At 24.9% G+C, this 13,331-nt stretch overlaps 1 protein-coding gene across 4 annotated transcripts in view; it reads right to left on the bottom strand.

Moving 5' to 3' along the window:
• LOC135922531 (THO complex subunit 2-like) overlaps positions 1–13,331 on the bottom strand; it is a 107,579-nt gene that overhangs the window by 26,144 nt on the left and 68,104 nt on the right. For all 4 annotated transcript variants that reach the window (XM_065456905.1, XM_065456906.1, XM_065456907.1 and 1 more), the window contains 2 exons: positions 5,047–5,135; positions 4,899–4,959 (listed from right to left, as the gene is read on the bottom strand). In XM_065456905.1, coding sequence (XP_065312977.1) covers positions 4,899–4,959; positions 5,047–5,135 — 150 coding nt within the window. The remainder of the gene's footprint in view (positions 1–4,898; positions 4,960–5,046; positions 5,136–13,331) is intronic.

Below are 13,331 nucleotides of genomic sequence, written 5' to 3' on the forward strand. Positions count from 1 at the left end.
CTTCGTAAATATTTTTCAACCTTCTCAAGTTGGAAAAAGTTCTTTCATTCGTACATGTTGTTATGCAAACATGCAAAAATATAAAGCAATTTCAAATTATTAGGAAATTGAGCCAAGGTTTCTTTACACCGATTGAGCGCATCAATAGCATGCCCAGGTAAAATAGCTAAACATAATAAATATTTATACCACAATTCGAATTCACTGATTAAATTTATTTCAGTATCAATATCATAGGAATAAAATTTTGCTAAATATTTAATTTTACCAATAGTGGCATTAAAAAACGAAGAAGGATCTTTGGGTAATAAAATTTGAAACTTATTTTTTTATCTAAAACCCGTACTTTTATTTGCGATAAAAAAGTATCTAAGAATGGGATGAAAATGGATATTTTATAATATTCTTCAGTTGAGCCCATATTTATTTTACATCTCAATAATTGTCTAGGTGCTAGACGAGGTATAATTAGTGTTATATAATAAAATTTAGCCTTCGATTCAACGTGTAGATAATATTATGAAAATATTCATCTATATTCATTCTTATTGTATCTATCTGTTCTATATATTTTTCGCCAAATCAATAACCTGAACCAAATCTAAATTTGGTTTTTGTAAATTTCTACAAAAACTCTGATTGATTAATTGAATTCAAATGATATAGCTTCTGACGACGACACATTACTTTTTTCATGCTCAGCCTTATTTAACTTTTTATTTCAATTTCTTCTATTCTACAAAATGGAAGTAAAATATTTAAAAAATTATAGATATTTATTAATAATTAAAATATTATTAAAAATACTTATTAATTCTAACTCACTAATAATTTTGAATTTAATAAAATAATTATATATAATAAAATAAATAACCGTTTGATTTCAATTTCTTTGACTAAAAAATATTTCCATTTTATTAATATTTTTGAATAATGTTAATATACTCACAAGGAAAGGAAATTTTAATATAATTTATTTATAAAAAGTAAGTTTTATGTTGGAAAATTGATATTCAAAATTTGTAAAATTTTAATTGAGGGGCCCCCCCCCCATTGGTTACGCGCCTGAATACATGTTTTTGAAACAAATTTTTAAAATACCTTAATTTTATTATATTAATTATTTGCAATTTTTCTAAATCAATGTTGGTCATTCCACGTCAAATGAGCAAAAAAAGAGATTTTCAGCAGACCCCCTTCGATTTTTAAAAATTTGGTAAGCAAAGGTTAGTGTAGTTAAGAAATAGCCAAAATTTTAGCCTCCTAACATTTATATTTTTGAAGATATTAGGGTTCAAAGTGGAAAAAATGACGTATTTTTACCATTATCTGCCTTCATTCAATTAAGCATATCTTCAAAACAACATAATTGTAAATAACAAATTTAATATCAAAATTTCGTAGAGATTCTACCTTTAGATAAAAAAAAAATTTTTCCAATTTCCGGGAATTTTATTTAATATATAAGGACTAAAAACGATTTTTTGGAAATAATACGACCTTCAATTTTTTAAAAAAATTTAGTAGACATTACTAAACTCTTCCTTTATATTTATAAAAAAAATTGGTCTTGGACGCGGCATCTTCATTCTCAAAATAAAAATGTATAAAAAAGTGTAAAAATATTTTCCCGATAGGGGGTCTTTGTATAGAATATTAATCAGTTTTAATGGTTTTTCTTGAACAATTTGATATAATTTAAAGGATTATTCATCTTAAAAGTGAAAATAACAATAAATGGGGCTTTCAATCAATTATAGAAATTATTATCGATAAAGCCTCACTTGTAAATTAAAATAGCAATAAATGAGTGTTTCAATCAATAAAATAAATAAAAATTGATTAATCATTCAATAACCATGCTCACTAAAATCCTAAATATGGATTAACGAGCGAAATATAGATCCAACAACTGATCTAACAGAGCTAAAGAACGGAATGTAGAGCAATAGATAAGCGATTTAATAGGATTTACCAGAGTAACAAGCAAAACTATGTATTCTTAGAAATGGCATATTAATCTTTCATTCTTTTATTTCAACGCAACAATCGTTGTATCATACGAAGGTTAATATTTAATTTTATGTGATTTATACTTCAGGATGAAGTATAAAGTTATCATTGGAATAGGGCTCAATCCACTCTTCACCCTTTTGTTACTGATTAATTTATAATTTTATACAAAGACGCCCCCTTTCGGGAAAATATTTATATTATTTCTAAACATTTTTATCGATTTTGAGAATGAAGATGGCCGCGTCCCAGACCATTTTATAAATATAAAGGAAGAGTTTAGTAATTTCTATTAAATTTTTTTTAAAAATTGAAGATCGTATTATTTCCAAAACTCGTTTTTAGTCATTATAAAAATGGCTGGAAATTGGGGAAAAAAAAGTAGAATCTTTGTACGAAATTTTGATATTAAATTTGTTATTTACAATTATGTAGTTTTTAAGATATGCTTAATTAAATGAAGGCAGATAATGATAAAAATAAGTTATTTATGCCACTTTGAATCCTTATATCTTCAAAAATATAAATGTTAAGAGGCTAAAAATTTTGCTATTTCTTAGTTACATTGACCTTCTTTGCTTACCAAATTTTAAAAATCGAAGGGGGTTGGCCGAATCGTGGTTGGTTTGTTATGGAATGACCCTGTTACAAAAACATTTTTATTGCTTCTTAATCTTACACCTACAAAATAAGTAAGATATGGATAAAATTTGGTTAAAGATTATAAATCAATGCGAATATCGGACTTAATTTTTTAAAATCCATATAGGCACATCTACCTCCAGAATAAATATTTTCGATTTCTAGGTCAATATTATATCCTAGAAATGGTAAATGTATGAGAAAAAACACAGGAAGAAGCTATTCTATTCGTTTCTTTTACTAAATCATAGCTATTTTTTATTCAAATGTGTTAATAAAAATTATTATTTTTAGCCAATCAAATAGTGCCCATATTTGCAAATAAAAAAATAATTAGAAACGATTAAATAACAAAAAATTCAAAGATGAAGATCACGCAAATATTGATAGTGAATGTGATATTATAATCGAACATTTTAATATATTCATTTTCAATTTCGAAGGATAGTAAATATCTTAAATCAATATTTGTATAAAAATTATAAATAAATATAATATATTTTAAAAAACGGAAAATATAAAACCCGAGCCGAGGAGAAATTATTTTAAAAATCTGGGCTGGGCCGTGTAAATGGTATCTCTCCAGGTCTCTGGTTTATATATCCTTTCTGAAGATGAAAATTATGTGCTAGCCAAAAAGCATATACCTAGTGTTGCGTAATCGGCTAAAAACTACGCCTAAGCTAAGCCTAAAAATCGGCTAAGGCTATTAGGCTAAGCCTAATTAGGTAAGCCTAAAAATCGGCTAAGCCTAATTAGGTTAAGCCTAAAAATCGGCTAAGAAAATATAAATCTGCTAAAATTAAACTAGTCAAAATTCTGCATCGATGCTTAGTATTAATTATTATTTATTAATTTTAGTAAAATAATTTATTTTATTTATATTTAATGTAAATATTTTATTATTATCAACAAATAAACATGATATGATTTAATATTTTTTATTTATATTATTATATTTTGAAATGAAAATAAATTTATTTATTTGATGTTATTTTAATAAAAAAAATAATATGCTGCTATATTGTAAAAATGTAATATTCTTTTTAATATAATTTATTAGTGATTTTCACAATCTTCTTTGTAAATACATCTTTTATTGAGAAATTATATTGTAAATTTTATTAGATAAATTAAACAATCTTTTAGGTGAAATCTTTTATAATTTTTTTAAAATTATCTATTCTTTATTAAATGAGGTGGATTTTATGAAACTTTTTTGATGATTTTATATGATCTTTTTAAGGATAATATTTTAATGTGACAATTGTCATAATCGTTATTTTATAAGTTTTTTGAATTTTTTTGAAGAAAATAGGTTAAAATAAGTATTAATAACATGTGTAAATATAAATTTGGTGAAGATGTACCAATGAAAAGTGACAATTGTCATAATCGTTATTTTTAAAGTTTTTTTAATTTTTTTGACGACAATAAGTTAAAATAAGTATTAATAACATGTTTAAATAAAAATTTAGTGAAGATGTACCATAGAAAATTGACAATTGTCATAATCGTTATTTTATAAGTTTTTTGAATTTTTTTGAAGAAAATATTTTATAATAAGTATTAATAAGATGTTTAAATAAAAATTTAGTGAAGATGTACCATAGAAAAGTGACAATTGTCATAATCGTTATTTTATAAGTTTTTTGAATTTAACAAATTGACTAATTTATTTTAGCCAATTTTTAGGCTTAGCCCATTTTTAGGCTTAGCCTAATTAGGTTTAGCCGATTTTAAAGCTTAGCCTAATTAGGTTTAGCCGATTTTTAGGCTTTACCTAATTAGGCTTAGCCGATTTTTCCACCTAAAATCTCAGCCAAGCCGTTTTTTAGTCGGCTAAAATTAGCCGATTACGCAACACTACATATACCGTTAAAATTTAACATAATGGTGGGATAGGCAAAGACACAAAGATTATATCTCAATGTCGATAAAAAAATTATTAGTAAATTTCAAATCCAATCAAATTTCTATTTAAAATTGGGTCAAAGTTTAATTTCTGGTTAAAATAAATAAATGAATAAAAAAAAATATTAGTTGAGATTCCATCTGACGAAAAATTTGGCTTCTTTTGCTAGGATGCATCTCGTCAAAATGATATTCAATTAAAATTAGCATTGGAAAATAATACCTGCTTAAAATTTGATTTTTTACAATATTATAATTTTTATTAGAATATAAAATACAGCTGAAGGGGTAAAGTTTGCCAATACCTAAGAAAATGATTTTAATATAACCTGATTTTGGTGTACGTTTAGAACGTTTTTGGGAGGATAACGAAGCTGATTTGTGAGATCTCTAAAATATTAGTCAAATATAGAAAAGACAATTAAACGAGGGAAAAAATAGTTATAATTTTTTCCATTTTATTTGTCTTTAAAAAACCGTTTTATGCGAAGATCCGGAATTTAATTTTTTCTCGTGTTTAGTAACAAGTCCATTAGGCGACACGCTGCTTCTTGCCCTTTTAGGACCTTAAATTTATAAATATATAAATACAATAATTAAGTTAAATGCGTATTTCTACATGGCCCGTTTTTGCCAGAATTAATTTTTTTGATGATTCGTAAATAAGAAAGGAAAATTTCATTTTGCAAAAATCTTTTAATTAGAAAGATTTCAGATCAAAAAATGAAGCTGCTCTCCCTGACATTGATGGGCAATAAGCAAGCCAAAAAACGTCGCCATATATTGTTATCACGCCAGTGTGTCGCAGATTTCACAAAGGCAACACACAGCTTGGCACTTAAATTTTTCCCAGTATAAATTTTTATTTTAAAGTATTGTTATTCTAATGTATGCTTAACATCCTTGCTTTGTATAAAATTATTATATTTAATTATTAATATTGTCATTTGGATCATCATATAATCAAAAAATTACAAATAAATGGAAATTATTTATAAATTTAATAAATGAGGATGCAACAACATCCATATTAAAATAATAATTTAAATTGCAGTAAGAAATAAAATGTATCATTTGTATGAAATTTTGAATATTAATATTTATGAAAATTCTTATTCATATTTATTCAATAAATTTTCACAAATATCATTGTCGTTGTTGCCTAGAAATAGCTATCGCAAAAGATAATGATTCAAATAATCCCTTTTCATAGTAAGTTTCCCTAAATGATAATTTTCTTTATCCTAATAATTTCTACTTAAAATTATAATATATTAAGTTTTGAAAATAATCTTCAGCTTAACCAAACTCTTCAGTAAACATTAACACATAAAATTTTCTAAAAAACATGCAAATGCCTAATAACATCAAAGATACTTCATCAAAATACCGTAAGCTATGTCATATCTTATAAAATGGCTTCTGGTAATATATTACATATTAATTTTATTATGCTGTACCGACTTGTTACCTTCCTTTTTAATAAATTTACTAGGTATTAACAAATATATTTATATAGACATGTATTTGCTATATGATATAAATAAAAAATAAATGATAATTTATCTTATAAATTTTAAAAAATATTTTTTTGATATAGATCATCAATTCTATTTCAGATTTTTCAGCGGTGGGTCTATTTATCGCTCGGCTGAAAATATTGCACGGCTAGAAAATATCGCTCGGCTAACCACATAATAAATCATTTATTACTAAATATAGCTCGGCTAGTAAATGTCGTTCGACAAACCACATGATAAATTATTTATTACTAAATATCGCTCGACTGGGAAATATCGCTCAGCTTAATAAATTATTTATTACTAAATATCGCTCGATTGGGAAATGTGGCTCGGCTAACCACATAATAAATCATTTATTATTTAAATTACGCTCGGCTAATTACATAAAAAAAATTTATTACTAAATATCGCTCGGCTTATATTTATGTATTTAATTTCCAAACATTTTCCAGTGGGTTTTCACTTTTATAATATTAATTGAGAATTAGTTTATAAATAAGATAAAGGTTTGGACAGGTGTAAAAAATTATCTATTCGATATTTTAGCTTCAATACTTTTATAAAATTAAAATTGCTCATATAACATTTTTTATTTATTAAAGTAAAAGAAATAATATTCTATCCGCTAGATGGCGTCTTTAAATTTTTTATTATAATATTTAAAAATAAATTTCGCCATATTCTATCATGATGACTAAAATATTTATGATTTTTTTTATAGCATTATCTATATTTTGGTAAAAAATTAGTAGTCTTTTTTAAATTTTGCAATTTTTATTAATCAGATAAATTAATAACGATGGTAATTCATTTTATTCATTCATATATAAATCATAATTATTTTTACCAAATTGATATATAATGTTATTATAATATAATTATTGCGTTCATAAAATATAATTTGTTCGGCAGATTTAAATATACATTTAGGATAATAAAATTATATATATTGATGAAATAGATTATGAGCAGGAAAAAATTGGGGAAAAATAAGGAATTAAAATTTATAAAAAATATTTTATCGAGTCCTTTCTGCTTTAATTCTACGTCGCTGATGTGGTTTTTTTGAGCCTTTTGGTTTTAAAACAGATAAAGTTTTATCTAATGAATGTAATTTATCTTTGCTTTGACTATTAAGTAAATTATTTAATGTATCATGATAATCTATCGATTCGGGTATTAAATAATTGCGATATTCATTATTTAAAAAATATTCTCCTTTTCCTGAGAAGGATCTTTCAAATTCTTTTTCTTGTAACATTGTGATATCCTTAATTTTTTGATTAATTCTTTTAAAGGACGTTGTTTCCAGTTTATATATGATTTTAAAACATGGTTCATAGATTCGCAGTTGTTATTTGTCCATAAACAATTTATTATTTTATTTTTTAGGGGAATGTAAACATGTTCATAAATTACTTTTTGAAATTTATTTTTTATATATGGCAAAAAAATATTTAAATTTTCATTATTACAATAATTGTATAAATCGTTTAATTTATCATTATATATTTGGTCATTCCGAGAAAATAAAATCCCATTAAAAGAAAAAATATCCTGTATAATTTTTTTAGACATAAAAGCATTTACACCTTGTTTTTCCGACAAATATTTTCTTATATTGTCTTTTAAATGACGTGTGCATATTAAATGAGTATTAAATTTAAATATTTCCTGAATAGGTTTACTATAGCCTTTTCTTGGTCACTACCAAACATGATATTTTTAATATTTATTTTATTTTAAATACAGAATGCAAATGAGAGAAAAAAGTATGATAAGTGGTCACATCAGAATCTCCATGCAAATATATTGGTCCTAAAAATATAGGGGATTCATCTGTTTTATATCTCTTAATGCTATATGTTTAAATACTATAGCAGTTAGGTATAGATCACCCAAATTAAATGTTTTATCAACGCCTAATATACAGAAGTCAGATTGGTTTGACAAAAACTTAATAGTTTTAATAATAAAATGAGTATAACAAATTATCGATGGTGTTTTCTCTTTGATGTGAATTATTGATTGAATAAATGGCGAAATATGTAGATCATTAGTAATTTGTAAAATATTATCCACAAAATTTAGAGGTACTTTTGTATCTTTTTTAAGTTTATAATTTAAGTTATAAATTTGTTTTATATTTTTTGGTTTAATTGGGTCTTTTTGAAATATATAATTATTATAAATATTGCGACATGTTTGATTGTCCTTTATTTGATTTCTAATGTTTGATAATAACTGATTTGAAGTCCGTACATAAGGATTTACAATCTTTTTGAAATTCCCATGGCAAGCGGGACCTGGCCATTGTCCTATATATTCCACTAAATATATATCTTTGAAATCGTAATTAGGCTTTTCAATAAAATTAATTTTTAAAATTCGGCGTTTATACTATTTACTTCTCTTTAAAATACTATAGTATTTATAAAGAACAAATATTTTTGGTTAAAGGTTGAGGTTCTATTTTTTTAAAAATTCTAGAACACCTAGATGAGTGTCCTGCCTAAATAGGCCATCTTTAAAAATATACGGACCTTGAACAATATCATTATATATATTATAATATAATTTTCTTGAGCTTGATTTTGAGCATGGAGCATGTCCATGGCCCACAATCATCTATATATAAATTTTTATTCTTATAATTTGTAAAATTATTATTAGAAATTAAAAAATACATATTATATTTTATACCTAAAGGTATTTCGTGCAATATATTATTGGGAGAAAGCAAAATTTTTATGGATTTTACAATGTTTAAAAAAAACCCATAGTTTGGATGACCTCCTTCGGCTATAATATTGTTTAAAAAAAGGTAAAGATTTTAATCGGATATCTTCGCTACATGGTTTTTTTAGAATATTTTCTATCGAAAATGATAAATCTTTTATGATATTGTTGGACAGTTGGGGTTTTTTTGTTAATGTATTAATATAATTATTTGGTATGAGAGATACAAAGTGATTGATTCTAATATTAAATATATCATTTGGACATATGGTAGATGTCCACATGATTAAAATATGAGGCTTTAAACTCTGGCTTACACCCCTGCCATAAAGGATATCGGTAAAAGCCTTTAATGAATTTGATGGGCAAAATACGTGAATTGGTTTGCCAAGAGCAGCACTTAATGCGCATATATGAATTTGTTCAGCCCAAACATTTATATTTAGAGCCGAATCGAGTATCTCATAATACTCATTCACCCATATATTTGGATTAATTTTATAGTTTTGGAAAAAAATCAGGATGGTTTTTATCATAATATTGAGGATTCATAATTATTTCTATTGCAGTTATCAGTCTTAAAAAAATATGATGTATTTGTGTTTTATATAATGACATTGAAACCGCCCGGTAAAAGCAATTACCATCAGATTCAATTTCCTGCGGAATATAATTTTCTAAGATTGGAGATTGCGCCATTTGTATAATTTTTTCACTTATAGAATCTTTTGATATTTTCTTTAACGTTATTGGTTGTGGATCTCTTAGTTTATTTTTTTCTATTAAGGCCATAGCTGGATCTCTTTTTAATCTGCAAAAAAAAAAATTTTTTTTCAAGTGATGAATCTTGAGTAAATAAAAAGAACGAAGATAACCCTAAATCAAATAAGATTTCTATAAAATGTAACCATATCAAGGTTTTATTAAAATTGACTAAATAAAATTTCTTGATATCAAATAAAATTGCCAAAATCTTTGATTTCCAATTTGGATGTATGAAAATGTGAGTGCTCTGTCTGAACCCTTGTGCGAATATTCAGAGTCGGCACACAACATTGGGTAAAATTAATATTTATATTAATATTTTTTAAAACTATTCAAAAACTACCCTACCAGTCTAATTTCCTAATAAAAACAGCGATTTGTCAAATTTTATTAAATTATGGCCCTAGAATGATATTATATAGTTCCATATTGTTTTTTTAAATGATGGTCACCAGAACTCCAAATGATAAATATTTTTACGGTGAATTCTTAAACTAAATATAAGATTAATTTTAATAAAAAATTTGTATCTGTTATTTTAACTAAATTAAGTTTTTTCTGGGCACCGAACCTGAATCCCAACCTGGTTCAAATATTTTTTGCAAATAAACTCGAACCCTTTTTTAATAGGGTCACAGCATGTAACAACCTATGTATCTTTATTTGAATAAAAAGTAAAAACCATAATAAAATAATTGACTATATTTTGTGAATCATTTCATAGGTAAAGAAAATATGAAGAGTAAATGAATATTAACCTTAATATAGCATCCTCCATTGTGAATATGAATTCGAAAAAAAATTGATGATATGTAATAAATAAATGATTATATTTTGAGGTGAATTGTGATTAGGCCTACAAAAAAACGAATCGATTCGAATAATACTATTATTCATATTCGATTAAAATTCGAATCGAATAATTGCGCTATTCGTATTCGTACGAATAATAAAATCATTATTCGTTTCGATTCGTCGAATATTCGATTCGATTCGAAAATTTTTCTAAAGCTTATAAAATATTTTGCAAAAAAATTTTTACCAGATGTTTAAAGATGACATTTTTAAGGATTAAACTAATTGTCATTACAATATAAAAATTTATTGAAAATAAACGAAATAAACCCAATGATTTCATATAACGTTAACCAAACAAATTGACCAAAATATCCGATTTTTAGCATTAGAATTGCTTATAAAAAAATATTTAAACTATTTCTTCAATCTAATATTCAAATTTTATTAAAATTTTCTAAAAATGTACAATAATCTCATTTTATAAAAATAGAAAATAATACACAAAAATATAAAATTATAGTAAATCCGAATTTGATAATATCCAATTTTTTAAGCATAAAGTCTTTCTAATAGTTTCCTCCTTCAAAGACATTCTATTTTTCATTATCATATTTGTTCCTATTAAGAACAGCCGCTCACATGAAGCCGAAGATCCCTGAATTGACAATATATCAGTTGCCATTTTCGACAACATAGGAAAACGATCCCCATGCAATCTCCACCATTCTAAGGGACTCTTATTTGAACTGATTCTTATTTCGTTAAGATATGTCTCCACCTCACATACTGATGCGATGTTATTTTGTTTAAAAATTCTATCCATGTTCGTATTGGGTTAACTGATGTTGATTTGATATTATATTTTGTAATCATTATATACATCTTTAAATTTTTTTAATAGATTTGTCGTGCCTATGTTATATATGTAGTTGGTAGTTGCTCAAAAAATTCCATTTTTAGTCTAGGATCCAGTATTGTTGATATTATAGTGTGAATATTTGTTAAGTTATAATAAGTTTCTATTTTCTCAATCGCACTGATAGATATTTGCGAATAATTACGAATATTTATATATAAATAATTTCGAATAATTTTCCTCATTATTCATATTCGATTCGAAATTCCGAATCGAATAATTGTGTTATTCGTATTCGTAAAATTCGAATCGAATATCAAATAACAAATAATTCATTTTAGGCCTAATTGTGATTGTGAATATGAATTCGAAAAAAAAATTTATGATGTGTAATAAATGATTATTTTGAAGTGAATTGTGATTGATATTATGTTATTTTAATTTTTAACTATTAATACTTTTTGAATCCTTTTGCCGCCTGGCTGGCATCTTAAAATTTGAGTTTTATTTTTTTTAATATTAAAAACTTCCTTTTTTTACATATTTTTTTTTCTCATAATAGCATAACTTTCAATTGTATTTCCCTCCCTTTCCTTTTTTTCCCCAAAAGAAATTAAATAATAAATATTATTTGTTTCCATCTTTTTTTTCAAAAGTTGAAATCATAATTTTCATCTATTTCTATAAAAATCTATCATGTTTTCTTTTCAAGATGTCACAAATCTATACTTTTTATGCTATCTACTAAATTATAAAGTATCAAAGCTACCAACCGATTTATCAATTCTAATATTTTGAGATTGCCCTATATCGCTTAGAATGAAAACAGAAATAATGCTAAAAAAAATCCTCAAACGTCGAGAATAAATATTCAACTTTCAGAAAATACTGAATATAATTTTTATATTTCCGTTATTTTAGCGGCAGGGTTATTTTTGAAAATTTAAAAAAAAATTATTCGGGAATTTTTTTCCGGTTTTTTTTCAAGGATTTATTTTCCCCTATATTTAATTTATAACTTAAAAAATGGGTGTATTTGCATCTAGATCCATTTAAAAAGTGTATTTTAACAACTCTGGGGATCATATATATAAAATAATAGTTTGTATAATTCTTTATAAATTTGATAATATATAAAATATTTTTAAATAAAGATTCGGCTCAAACGGCTTATTGAGTCGCACTAGTCTGAATTGTTTTTTACGACTACGGCTCGAGTTCAGGGTCAATAAAACTCGACTATTTAACAATACTACCCTGAACCGGATTCAGAGATTTTTCACTGAACTCTCACCCGAACTCATTTAGGGGGAGGGGGGCTCTGATATATATTGATGAAATATATTCGATATTCTAGAAATATTGGATAATTATGATTATCCTATATAATTTTTTAATACAATAAGGCAAAATTTATTAAACGCATTCAAAAATATTATTTTTATATTTTATAATAAAAAAAATTAAAAATATTTAATAGAATATGGCGAAATTTATTAAAGACATTCAAAAATAATATTTTTATAATAATATAAAAATTAAAAATATTTAATAGAATATGGCGAAATTTATTAAACACATTCAAAAATATTATTTTTAAATTTTATAATAAAAATATTAAAGACGCCATCTAGCGGATAGAATATTATTTCTTTTACTTTAATAAATAAAAAATGTTATGAGCAATTTTAATTTTATAAAAGTATTGAAGCTAAAATATCTAATAGATAATTTTATACACCTGTCCAAACCTTTATCTTATTTATAAACTAATTAATTCTCAAATAATATTAGGAAAGTGAAAACTCACTGGAAAATGTTTGGAAATTTAATATATAAATATAAGCCGAGCGATATTTAGTAATAAAAAATTTATTATGTATTTAGACGAGCGTAATTTAAATAATAAATGATTTATTATGTGGTTAGCTGAGCGATATTTCCCAGTCGAGCGATATTTAGTAATAAATAATTTAGTGGTTTGTCGAGCGACATTTACTAGCCGAGCGATATTTAGTAATAAATGATTTATTATGTGGTTAGCCGAGCGATAAATAGACCCACCCTTTTTCAGACAGCAA

This window comes from Gordionus sp. m RMFG-2023, chromosome 1, assembly GCF_954871325.1.
Source record: "Gordionus sp. m RMFG-2023 chromosome 1, tfGorSpeb1-WG-v2, whole genome shotgun sequence".
In the NCBI taxonomy this organism is placed as follows: domain Eukaryota; kingdom Metazoa; phylum Nematomorpha; class Gordioida; order Chordodea; family Parachordodidae; genus Gordionus; species Gordionus sp. m RMFG-2023.